Source organism: Micropterus salmoides, unplaced genomic scaffold, assembly GCF_014851395.1.
Source record: "Micropterus salmoides isolate LMB-PRFRI ecotype aquatic unplaced genomic scaffold, ASM1485139v1 Ms_hic_scaffold_2, whole genome shotgun sequence".
Taxonomy (NCBI): domain Eukaryota; kingdom Metazoa; phylum Chordata; class Actinopteri; order Centrarchiformes; family Centrarchidae; genus Micropterus; species Micropterus salmoides.
In genome coordinates, this window is record NW_024041150.1 from 41785057 (window position 1) to 41798268 (window position 13212).

Consider the following 13212-nt stretch of genomic DNA (forward strand, 5'->3'; position numbering starts at 1 on the left):
GAGTCAAACAGGGATGATTTAAGAGTTCAGCCTGATGATGATACAAAGACAAACTCAGGAGCTCTTTCATCTGAGAGGTTGATGGTGAGTTTGTCTGTCCTCATCCTGTGGCTGCAGACACTCTGAAATGTGAATTTATTTAGCATTGAGGAAAGAAAAAAGAAACCCTTGTTTGAGTTTTTTTTTATTTTATTCTATGACTGAGGAGGATTTAAGTTTTTTGTGTTATATTTTTTGTGTATACTGAGGGAAATAGGGAACTCTGGCCTCCAGCACAGTAGGTGGCGGTGATGCACCTTGAACTGAAGAAGAAGAAGAAGAAAAGAAGACTGCGGAAACTTTGGTTTGTGATTGTTTTCAGTCGGACAACATTAGTGTGGGTGCGACTCTAATGCAGTCCGCACGTATGAGTTTTTGGTCAAACTTGAGACTTTCTCGGGGAACAAATGGAGACAGTCAACGTGCTGTTTGTCTCCTCGGTGGACTCTGTGGACTATAAACTGTCCAAAACGGAGATCCTGAGAGGATTCATCGCAGAGAAACTGACAACAGCCGCGCAGGAAATCTTCGCGGTTGTGGAGAGAACCGTAGCCGGGTACGAGGAGGAGGCTTCGGGTCTGAGGCAGGAGATCGACCGGCAGAGGAGGCAGCTGGAGGCGGTGCTGCAGCCTCGGGTCTCTCTCTGTAGGATAGGTGGGAACAGACTAGGAACCACATGAAACACTATGCTTAACAGCTGCTGTTGTTTTAACACTGCACCAAACCCCATTCAAAAATCTGGTGATTTAATACAAGTCTGGAGCAGGGGAGTCCTGGACCAGCTTTTAATTTAAGAGACTTTTTAATGATCAGGTTTTAAGCACTTTGAATCTGCAGTTAGACGTTTTAAAAGCTATTAATTTTCACATGGCAGTAAATGGGAATAGTAACTTCAGTAAATATACCCCAAGTACCGTACTATAGATTAACAACACAAAATATAATCAACAAATGGGTCAATATTTACATTAATTCTGATGGTGATCTAGTTTTCTTGCATTAAAAACAAACCCTGCTGTCTGTTTCTGATCCAGATCACCAGTTTCCTGTCTGTGAGCCGGCGGCTGGAGGAGCAGCTGAACTCCCTGCAGAGGAGGAGCAGCACAGATCTGAGCAGAGTGCGTCTTTATATCCACTTTAACACACTTTTCTGCTGCTTGATACTTCAACTCCACCACAGTTTAGAGGCAAATATTGTACTTTTACTCCACTACTTTTTATTTAATACATTTAGTTGTTATTACTTTACAGAATCATGTTAATAATGCAAAATATAATCCACAATAATGATGTATTATTATATATTAAGCTACTCAGCAGAATATAAAGTAATTCAAATGAATTGTTAATTAATTCTGTCTGTTGTTACAAAATACAGGAATCTTGAGCTTTAATGCAGTAAATAAAAAAGCAACCTTTTTCAACCAAATCAGTGGTTTTCTGCTGTTCCTCACTCAACAGCCTGCTTTGGTTGTTTGATAAACGCATTGTTTGTCACTCTCTATCAACACTGTGTATTCAAGAACCCTTAAATCAGAGTAGATTATGTTACATCTGACAAACTTGTCTTGTATATTAGTCATGGGAAACGAGAACCGTCCAAGTTTTCCTTTTGTATCAAGCAGCAAAAAAAGTTGAGGTGTTAATTTGACTTGCTTGACATTGCACGTTCCACGATGTGACTATTGCACACGGGGACATTGCAATGACGATGCTGAAACGATATATGTGCAGCCCAGATAGATAGATAGAAAGGTGCTTGAAAGTTTGTGAACCCTGTAGAATTATCTATTTTTCTGCACAAATTTGACCTAAAACATAGTCAGAATTTCACATAAGTCTCCTGGATGTTGTAACGACATTCGTTATGGTCGCTGGAGACACCTGAAGCCAAGTCAGAATAGCTGAGTTTCCCTACCAGTCAGTCAGAACTGATGGCGTCTCTCACATGAGGGACGAATCGTCCTCGAGTATCTTCAACCAAGTCCAGTTGTCCTCAACTTTACCTTCCCTGGAAAACTATGACCTGGAAGACTGAGAAACCTTCACAGACACATGTAGTGTAGGTAGAGAGAGTATTTCACAGTGTGACAGTATTTCTGAATGTAGGATCTGAATGATTCCTGCACCACTGGACTCGTCTAGAAGGTTAAAAAATAAAAGCTGCATGAAGCACATTCAGTTGTCTCGATCCTTCATACATAGCAAAATAGTTTTTTTTATTTTATTTTTTTTTATTCTTTCTATTCTTTCTACTTTAACATTTATTTGTTCAGATGTGGAGGACTCTGGGAGCCCGGATATCATAGGACACACTGAGGAAGAGGAGGGTGGAGATGAGGAGGAGGAAGAGGAGGACTCTGCTGAGGAGCCTGAACAGACCACCAGTCTAGATCAGGAGCATCTGGGGGATCCGGATCATCAGATAACAAATACAAGGTTCAGATATGATATGATGTTACTGTATATTATGTTTTTTTGCTACTGAGACAGAAAGATTTGGTTATGTGGTGGAATAACACTGACACACACACAGCACTGAAGGATTTTTATATTTTAAATTGTTTGTATTATTTCCTTGCAGAGGTCAGTCTGTGGAGAAGAAGCGCAGGAGGCGGAGTCATATAAACCTCAGAGTCTGTCTGTTGAGGGACTCCCAGGCCACTGTGCTTAAAAAATGCGGTAAGAGTCCAACAGAAAAGTGAAATGTCCAATCAGGATGTTGGGAGCGTGCGTTGTTCAGATTATTGGGTACAGCTGGCTGGATTTAAGTCATAAATCCTCCTTCATGAAGGTTAAAATGTTCAGTTTGAGGAGGATGCCGTTTGTGCTGCTGTTTGAAACCAACAGAAATGCTGTGTTATATTCTCTCATTAAGGGTGTTTTTTTGGTAATTATCTGGATGTTTGGTTAATAACCTTGATTTGAAAACTTGTCTTAGTGTCCTTTATTATTGTGATGAATTTGTTTGCGCGTTAGAGATGAAGTCAGTGGTGAAGATCTTGAGGTTTCCTGGAGGCCTGCAGGAGTCCGACTTCCTGAACCGGCTTAAGTCCACCTTCCCTCAGCTGAGAGGACAGTTTGATGCTTTTACAACTGACGCAACCAGGACACTGACACCACTGAAACTAAAGAAACTGACACCAAGAGAGATCCAAAGGTCCATCAAATCCAGAGGCAAAGGAAGATCAGCCCTTTATATCCGAGCACAGGTAGATCCACTTCTTTTACCACTGACCTGTACATAGTTGAGCGCTGAATCACCGTGCAGTGTGGTTCCACTACAAGGTTTATCAGTCATTATAGCACTTATAGCACAAGGCTGCATAATGAAACAAATTTTGTAGTTCCTTCATGCTACACACACAACATCTTCATCCTCACAATAAACAGTCTGACATTTGGGAAACAGAGTCCATCTTGACTGCGTTTGTGCACCAAGCATAATCGAGTCCACCACCTCCCATCTTGCCGGAGTCTCGCGCTGACAGCTCAGAACATGGACCACCTGCCGAGTGCTTGATCCGGGATGTTGATGGGTCAGGTCTCTGGAACGAAGTGGGCTCAACAGTCTTTGGATTCCGTTATCTGGTCAATATGAGTCTCATTTTGTCCAAACCGGCTCTTTAGGAGCAGAATTAAGTCCAAGCTGGGCCAGCATGGCACCCGCCGCGACTTGGACCAGGTGGATCGTGGTCTGCTGCTCTTTGACTGTCTTTATGTCAGAGGTAACACGTGTTTCAGCAATAAAGCCGGGAAAAAAACAGATAATACAAAAGCGTAGTGAAGTTTGAAGGAGCTACAATCGTTGTCCGTTGCCATAACATACACGTCACAATTAAAATAAGACATTAGACAAACAAAAGCAAGCAGATAAATTAATACAATTAAAAAGGAAACAGCCATGTTAAAACCATCAATGTTAAAAGGATGTAAGAAGGCGAGGGCCCTTGCTGCGTTCTAGGGTAGGCTCTAACAGACAAAACATACACGCAGTAGGATTGTGCCGATTGGTGATTGGATTGGCGATCGACGGTTGAAGGGATGATCAGCGATTGGTTTTTCGTGCAACAATATTAAGGTGATTTTAACTAACTCACTATCACAACTAAGATGACATAAAAACAGTCTCTAGAATCTGCAACACACTGCAGTGTTTCCCATTCACTGATTTAATTGTGGCGAGGAGCGTAGCTAATAAGGATCGCTCTATGATAACGTTAGAATACAGCTGGGTTGTCGAGGTTAGCACGCTGTACCTAGCTGCTACACCAAGAAATTAATTCTGTGTGAAACACTGTGCTGTGCATTTACACATGTTTCACTTAAAGCTAATAAGCCTGTTTGTTCTACACTGGCAGTTCACGGACTTGCTGCAACATAACACCGCCCCCTGGTGATCAGAGCACCAATCTGTGATCTGAAGTAGCCGCGATCAGACGACAGAGGTCGACCCAGCCTGTTGCACTTGCAGTTATTTTTTTTCTGTATAAACCTGTTTGGTCCATGACAGAACTGATATCAGTGGAACTTTCTGTTGCTGCAGCAGAAACATTAATTAAAAGATGTATTTTTGAATGCAGGTATTGATTAGAGTTTAAGTATAAATCTGGTGATATTCTCACACATGTATCTGTTTCCTGTCTGTGAGCCGGCGGCTGGACGAGCAGCTGAACTCCCTGCAGAGGACGAGCAGCAAAAGCAGAGTACGTCTTTTTAAAACGTTTACATTTTCTGCTACTTGATACTTGTACTTTTTACTTCACTGTACACTGTAAACACTTTACTCGATGATGTGCTATTATTCAGTCATGCACTGTGACCTGGAGGGCAAACAACAGACCAAGATAGCAGCTCACACCGGACTCCCCCGAAGAGACGCCACAAAAGTAGTTAAATTTTATTTAGATCACCTCTCAAACTCAAGAAAAAGAAAGATATGGACACAAACTGCAAGTGTTGGGCACTTGCGATCCATATACAGCACCCGCTGCCGTATTTCCGCAGTTAAAACCCACCAGGTCTCTGCCAGCTGCGGTAATGTTTACGTTTACCTTCTGGGGAATCCCTCCCCTAACACAGCTCAGGCTTGTGTCCTCGTTGATTAGTGCATCACAAAGCACAACAACCATCAAATATTTTGGCAATAAAAAAGTAACAAATTCAAAGTAACAGTGTGTCACTTGCTTGCTGGTTGGAGGGCAGCGGAAAATAACGTCTTGTTTGCCCTCTGGGAGCGTTTTCCTTTGGAATGTGACGTCACGTGAAATATATGAAAAGATTAAGCTATTAATTCAAAAATACTAAACTAAAGACATTTATTTTATTTTCGTTAGTTGTACAAAGACGGTTTCAGTTAGTTGTGGATTTTTTTGTAAAGTCTCTTTTTTATTTTTATTTTAGTTAAAGAAAATGTTTTTTCACTTCGTATAACGATAATATCCTTGCTTGTAAGACAGTGTTTTACAGTGTGGTAAAGTACTTAAGTAAAGGATCTGAATTCCTCCTGCACCACTGTACCGCTTTAGGAGGTTAAAAAGAAAAAGCTTTTTACTATTGTATTGTTTTTTGTTCAGATGTGGAGAACTCGAGGAGCCGGGAGGTCTTAGGCCAAGACGGGGAAGATGAGGAGGACGTGTCTGCTGAGGAGACGGTAGAGACCGCCAGTCCAGATCAGGAGGATCCGGATCATGAGATAACAAATACAAGGTTCATATACGATATGTTGTCAACACATAATACGTTTCTTTGGTACTGAGACAGAAAGATGTGGTTATGTGAGGGAATAACACTGACACACACACAGCTTTGAAGGATTTTTATATTTGAAATTGTTTGTATTATTTCCTTGCAGAGGTCAGTCTGTGGAGAGGCTGCGCAGGAGGCGGAGTCATATAAACCTCAGAGTCTGTCTGTTAAGGGACTCTCAGACCAATGTGCTCACAAAAGGCGGTAAGAGTCCAACAATAAAAGTGAAATGTCCAGTCAGACTGGAGGAGAGCGCAGAATGGGCAGTGTGAGCCGGGGGTGAGCCAGCGTGCTCCAGTCTGAGGTAAGCCTCACATCGGGGATGGAGGTTCCCCCGGCATGATGTAGCCCGTGTCTCGCCCCTTTCTGGCCGGCTTGCATGAAGGCATTGTACTTCTCCACTAGCTGGTAATCTTCTGACAGCTCAGTGCTGAAGAAAAATGGGAGGTCTCACCACTGTTTACTCACAGGGTGAGGACGTAAGAGAGGCTCACGCCGCGGGTGGGCCAAGACGAGCTTTATCAGTGCGCGCGTAGGAGTAAACCCAATAGTGATAGCCTTAGAGGGCGAAGCCTGTACGAAGTAGAAACAGCTGGAGCAGTTTGATTATGAGGAGTGGGCCAAAATACCTGTGACAAGTGCAGAAGTCTCATTTATTGCAGTGACTGCCTCAAAAGGTTCAGGATACCATCATGTTTGTCCAGGCCAGTTCTCATTAGTTTGTTTTTTTCAAAAGCAAAGTCGGATTTTCATCAATTTATTTTCAGTAAAGTGAAAACTACTTTTGTCAGTTTGTTATTTAAGGGACCATTTTGGGTTTTTCTTTCTTTAACGAAAGTGTACCAGCAATGTTGTCCACGCCTGTAAGTCCTGTAATGAATCGTCCTTCATGAAGGTTATATATGTTATGTCCATTTTGCGTTCAATTTAGAGGATGTAGTTTGTGCAGCTGTTGAACCGTATTGTGTTCTACAGAGAGGCGTTATTGTTTAACACTGAAAACAAATAATAGTGTCAAACAAAAGCATCATGTGTGGAGAAATGAGGAGACTGTGTGACATGAAACCAACAGAAATGTTTGGTTTGTTATATTTTCTGCATTCATTTGGGGTATATTTTGCTGATTCTCTGGATGTTCGGTTTATAACTTTTTAATGGAAACTTGTCAGATTGACTTGAAAACCAAATTTTTTCCTTGAACGCCGAGATGATTTTGTTTGCGTTTTAGCGATGAAGTCAGCGATGAAGATCCTGAGGTGTCCTCGAGGCCTGCAGGAGCCCGACTTCCTGAAACTGCTGAAGTCCACCTTCCTTCAACTAAAAGGACAGTTTGATGCCTTCACTGCCGACGCAACCAGGACACTGACGCCACTGAAACTAAAGACACTGACACCAAGAGAGATCCAAAGGTCCATCAAATCCAGAGGCAAAGGAAGATCAGCCCTTTATATCCGAGCACAGGTAGATCCTCCACTTGTTTTACCACTGACCTTTACAATCAGTCAATTAATCAATTTTAATTCAGCCCAGAATCTCCACGCAGCATTTTCCCAATACACTTTAAAATTAAAATAATACATGGGACAAACAGCAAGCAAATAAATGAACACAATTTAAAATAAATCTTTAATAAATAAAGCTTTATTACCAAGTAGTATTTTACACAAGCGAGGAATTTGCTACGGTGATAAACATAGACATAAACATACAGATGAAATAAATAAATAAATATGAAATAAATATTAAACAGACATACTAAAAACCTCGCTGTTAAAGGGATGCTAAATTGCGATGGTCCTTGTAGGGTAGGCTAAAACATTAAATGATGTCACTATTATTCCAGAAAGACATTTACTCTCACTTTCGTGTCCTTTGAGCGAGTCCAAAATCCAGTGCACCAGGTTGCAGTCCAACCTGAAAATTTCTATGAGCTTCTGCACCAATAAATGGGGCCGAATGGTGTTGAAGGCAGATGAAAAATCCACAAACCGCAGTCTGGCATGTTTTTATTTTACCCTCTAAGTGCTTTTATATGCCCGTATATAAGATGGTGTCAATGTCCTTAAGTTAACATAGATTGCATTTTTGATATATTTCTAAACTGGTAAAAATATGTTTCCACAAGCTTTGTGGTGTGCTGCTCAAAACTGAAATTACTGTTGAACCAGACGCCAAGATTCTTTGCAACAGGCTTTATGTGATTCACTAGGGAACCAGCAGATGGCAGTATTTGCTTTGCCATTTGCTGGGACGCAATGACCAGGATCTCTGTTTTGTCAGAGTTTAGCTGGAAGAAATTATTTGACATGAGTAAGTGATCTCATCATTGCGACAGTGAGCGCACGAGTACAGATGTCACTTAGTACCACGTTGTTGTTTTTTTTTTTAAATCATTTTATAGGCTACAATACATCATTAACAAGCCGCTAAGCAACACACCTGCTCCCGTGAAAATGGGTCGCGGTTGGAAAAACCACAGTGCTGGCTCAACATTGTGATGTCTCAGTCATTTGCGATGGACGATGGCAGAGTCAATCGGCCAAGCCGTAGTTTTTAATGTCGTCGGTTTTGTTAAATGTCATGTGAAGTGTCGTCACCATACAAAAAAGCTACTTAAGTGGAGCTTTTTAGCATACTGCTCCATAAAGTCAAGAACGAATGTCCATGTGCAAATTTCATAATTTTAAAAGTAAACTCTTGATTTCTTCCAGAAAGCAAAGAATTCCCTGAAGAGCAACGAGCAACTTCCTCCAACGCAGGGAAAAGACTCCATTGACACAGGAAATGATGAGAACAGGCCACATGCAAGGTGAGTCAAAAAGTCTTTCTGAGCTAGCTGTCAATAATACAACCTTTATGCTTAACAGTTAAAAACAGTCAAGGATCAACTCCACTCTTGGCAGCGTATATTCTGATCGCTCTTCTTCAGAATTTGAGTTAAAAGATAGATTCACCCAATGTGTTCATCTTCAGTAAGCACATTTTGATTGTGCCAAAGATGAAGGTACATTTAATAATGGAACTGCTTTTACTATCTTCAGTCCTGTAGAAAATGTGGAGAACAACGAAGCAGATCATCTGTCCATCTCGAGTGTGCAACAAGAAGCGGAAACGCAGAAAGACGGCGAGCAACTTGGAACATCAGATGACGTAAGAGCAGTTTCTTCAGCCCATGAAGGGGACAATGGAGACGACGACGACGATGATGATGAGCTGGTGGAAGATGACAGAGATGAAGACTGGAAGCCAGACAAGAATGACAAGGAGCCGAGGGACAGTGAAACTGAACTGAACTCAAAGATGACGAAGAAACGACGATTAGAACATTCAAGAGTCAAAACAAAGAATAGGAAGAAGGTGCAGTCGTCTCTGAAGGCGTCGACCGATAAGAGTGACGCTCCTCTGCCCTGTAAAGTCTGCCGAGCTCTGCACAATTCAATGAAAATATTGATTAAACACGCCTGGAATCATTTGGACGATCCAGAAAGGCTCTGTGGAGTGTGTGGAGAACATCCAGAGTCTGTAGAGGAGCTGAGGAGTCACCTTCAAAGTCACCAGAAAACACACCGCTGCAACGTCTGTGGAAAGTCTTTTCTCACTGTTGTTGGTCTGAATAGGCATGCTGCTGTACACACAGGAGAGAGACCATACAAATGTGATGTTTGCCATAAAGCGTATACGAATAATTTTACTTTGAAGACTCACCGGTGGATGCATGTGGAGGATAAACCACACAAATGTGATGTCTGTAATCAGTCTTTTGCTTTTACACAACAGCTGAGGGTTCACAGCAGGACCCACACAGGTGAGAAGCCTTACAGCTGCGATGTGTGCGGTAAATCTGTCGGTGACCTTCGATCTTTATCCAGACACAAGTTAGCTCACACTGGAGAAAAACGATACAGCTGTCAGGTTTGTGGGAAGCGGTTTTTAACTCCTGGAGTAGTAAAGGCACATGAGAAAATTCACACTGAGAGAGAGAGAAAGTACCTCTGTGATATTTGCTGCAAAACGTTCCCCACAGGATGTCAATTAAAGGCTCACCTGAAAAGACACAGCGCGGAGAAGATTATCTGCAGCGAATGCGGTAAAGGATTGTCTTCTCAAGGAGCTCTGACACGACACATGTTAATCCACACTGGAGAGAGACCGTACAAATGCTCAGAGTGTGGAAGAACCTTTAACAGTCTGAGTACTCTCAGAGGCCATCTGACAACCCATTCAGGCGTCAAACGGTTTGTCTGTGGGGTTTGTGGGAAAGCGTGCGCTCGCCAAGAACACCTGAAGGTCCACATGAGGACCCACAACGGAGAGAAACCTTACCAGTGCACCTTCTGCGACAAAGCCTTCACTCAGAGCCACTGTCTGAAAACACATATGAAGAGCCACCAGCGGGAAGAACAGTCAGCAGTGGATGAACTGAAAGACTGAAGAGTCTGTTCTTTTTCTACATTTATACATTTAAACAACGTCAATATAACTTGTTTTCAAGAGTGACTTATTGTTTCATAGCGCTGCAGTGCAGTGTTCTGTAAGCAGAGCCTAAGCTAATGAACCTTGACAGTTAAATCGCAGCCACCTAGCTGAGTTGGGCTTTTAGGGAGTATAAAGTAAAATTGTTTTGGAAAGAGGTGCACTAGATTTGTATTGCAAGACAAAACGAGAGCGTCGTTAATTGTTCTATCACACTTATCTTATTGTCATAAACATAATGCAGCTGAACAATGTGAGTTGGGTATTGTTTGTGAGGATGTGGCACCACGCTACATCACAGATGCGTATGGTCGCAAGTACATGGTGGAAAAAGTAGAAATATGATAGTGGAGAAAAGACCTACATTAAACATTTTGCTCAAGTAAATATTCAAAGGTATTAGCATCAAAATAAAAAACTTATAATTTTGAAGATTTTCATTGTGCATGGAACAGGTTTGCAAAGTGAAAAAGCCCAAAGTCCACCCCAAAGGGAGTTCCCATCTCCCACAGAAAACTCTGCTCTGAACTGTCTGAAAACAGCTCGTTTGTAGTCCAGGCTTTACTTCCACTTGATGTCACAGGAAAATACATCATAATGCTCACGAGCGACTAGTCTAACACGCCCTCAAAGACACCGGTGGAAAAACAGTGAGCTGCAGCACACAGCTCTCCTCTCCCTTCCAAACACTAGCTACCCTCCAGGCAGTCAGTGGACATAAAGTTGTTCCTGTGATGTAGAGAAAGAGCTCAGATAAAACTTTATGGATGAAAGATACTTTTGTTACAGATTAATAACTCACCAGTCTGAAACTCTTGCTCCAGTCCTTATTGACAACCTGGTTGGCAACATGTAGCCTACAGCTGAATCGAAGCTGTTTACCGTCTTTTCGCTGCTTCTGATTGGCTAGTAGTCCTTAACTAGGAACTACACATGTGCAACTCCCAACAAAGATCATTTAGAGACAGGATGTATCACTCCATAGCTAAAACGAAGCATTCAACACACAGGGTGAAAAGAGGAGCTGCAGGAATGTGCAGTATGAAAATATGGTGTTTTGTTGTTTTTTTTTTATTAAAGCATGTAAACCTGTTCTTGTACAACCCCTAAATAGGATTTGGAACCTGAAAATGAGCATAATACCACCTCTTTAAATAAATGTCTGCTAACACAGTCTATCCCCAAATGAGATAACCCAGTGACTGACCCAATTGCACACAGATGTTTGCAATAAAAGATGTGGTTTCAGCAGTGACATTCCCGGGGAAAATGCTGTATTAAGAGTTAAGTTACTGCTAATGCAATTTTTCCTACTTCTGCAGCTCCACATTAAAAGCTTTTCACTGGTCAAACATGAGTTGGTTTTTATTATGAAGTAGTCACAGGAAAGGCAATGTTTGTTAGTGAGATTAGCTCTGACCACTGTCGTTCATCAGATTCATCTCCTACTAAACTTGTGTTGCTGCTGCTGGGTGGTATTGCCATTTGAGTAAAACACATGATGCACCAAAAGGAAAAGGTAACTCAAGTTGCTGTTAGTAGAGTAGAGTTGATCTGTGCTATTGGACCACTTGAATTGGCGTGAACCAATAATAGCTTTGCTTTGAAATAACTGTGTATTTATTTAAAAGGGACCGTACATATTAATGGACATCTTAGCTTTTCAGCAATGTAAATATGCAGGAATTAGCCCGAAGGCTATTTGGGTGTGAATGCTGCAAGCATTCGCATCCTATGTTGTTGCTAACCTTTATGATTATTCTTCCATCATTTTGTGCGCTAACTAGTCCCCCAGCTTTCGACATAGAAACTCCGTTCAAACTCCAAGTTGTCCGGCTCAGTGAGGAATGGGGTGCTATTACTTTTGTCATTGATACCTTGAATACTTTCCAAATTATTCAAGGTTTTCCAGGAAAATTCTCCCATTGTAAGTGAATGAAGAGACTGTCAAAATCCTCCTCATACCTACTCCACTTTGAAAGCTCACCAGTTCAGCATACAGACTTGATTTAAACTGTAAATTGGTCACAAGAAGTTAATCTATTAATGGTGTATTCAGCTTTTTGATATTTTTTATGATTTGTTCACAGTCACTGTCGAAGTTTTATGCTTTTTTGAGCTCTTTTCTGAGTTTATAATGGGTGTGTATTGCGTGAGTTAGAGTGGGTGACATCTATATAGGATAGCTGGTTGCCCAGGTGATGTTAATAAGCAGAGAAAGATCAAAGGGAGACACACGCACACACATACTAGGTCCTGTGTTCCGATTGGTGGACAGACGTTAAGCTATTTCTTGAATGAAGTTAAGCGTACTGCATCCAGAGTACTGCATCTGCTACTACAACCACTAATACTGCACTAATTACCACCACCTGGTACTACAATTAACACACACACACACACACACACACACTGTTCTCTTCATCATCTCATAGTCTTATATTCCACCTGCGTCTCTGTCTCACAGTCCGTCTCAGTCTTATTGTCCACCTGTGTCTCTGTCTCACAGTCCGTCTCACAGTCTTATAGTCCACCTGCATCTCTGTCTCACAGTCAATCTCAGTCTTATAGTCCACCTGTGTCTCTGTCTCACAGTCCGTCTCACAGTCTTATAGTCCACCTGTCTCTCTGTCTCACAGTCCGTCTCACAGTCTTATAGTCCACCTGTGTCTCTGTCTCTCAGTCCATCTCACTTACTTAATGATGTCATACAGAGCCGGTTATGGTAATTTGCCTACAACCTCAATATTGTCCAGCTGCACGTCCCTCGCTTGCACCACATCCCCTGAGCTACTGTCCGCAGCCGAACCGTTCTCAGCCTGGCAACTCCTACACTCAGTATGTCTTTACCACTCGGCAGCAAAATCATCCTGCTTCAGGATCTTGGCCAATCAGAACACAGTGGACTTTTGGATGGGTGGGGGGTCTTAAAGAGACAGGAGCATCTATAGC

At 41.9% G+C, this 13212-nt stretch overlaps 1 protein-coding gene across 2 annotated transcripts; it reads left to right on the forward strand.

Moving 5' to 3' along the window:
• Positions 1–444: 444 nt before the first annotated feature.
• On the forward strand, positions 445–11018 carry LOC119912272 (zinc finger protein 572-like). 2 transcript variants are annotated; one of them, XM_038731396.1, is made up of 11 exons: positions 445–693; positions 1074–1157; positions 2316–2478; positions 2624–2721; positions 3019–3251; positions 4691–4745; positions 5616–5748; positions 5894–5991; positions 7016–7248; positions 8499–8596; positions 8829–11018. In XM_038731396.1, the coding sequence occupies exons 1-11, from the start codon at positions 447–449 to the stop codon at positions 10216–10218; spliced, it is 2832 nt and encodes a 943-aa protein (XP_038587324.1). In that variant the 5' UTR covers positions 445–446; the 3' UTR covers positions 10219–11018. The 2 variants fall into 2 exon arrangements, with proteins under 2 accessions (XP_038587324.1, XP_038587325.1); XM_038731397.1 differs by lacking the exons at positions 2624–2721; positions 3019–3251; positions 4691–4745; positions 5616–5748.
• The last annotated feature ends 2194 nt before the right edge of the window (positions 11019–13212 follow it).

Excerpts from the sequence above, each read along its gene's own strand:
- LOC119912272 (XM_038731396.1), top strand. The coding sequence starts at position 447 with ATGGAGACAGTCAACGTGCTGTTTGTCTCCTCGGTGGACTCTGTGGAC. Across the intron at positions 2,479-2,623 it reads CATCAGATAACAAATACAAG|AGGTCAGTCTGTGGAGAAGA; the intron begins GTTCAGATATGA and ends ATTTCCTTGCAG. Across the intron at positions 5,992-7,015 it reads CAATGTGCTCACAAAAGGCG|CGATGAAGTCAGCGATGAAG; the intron begins GTAAGAGTCCAA and ends TTTGCGTTTTAG.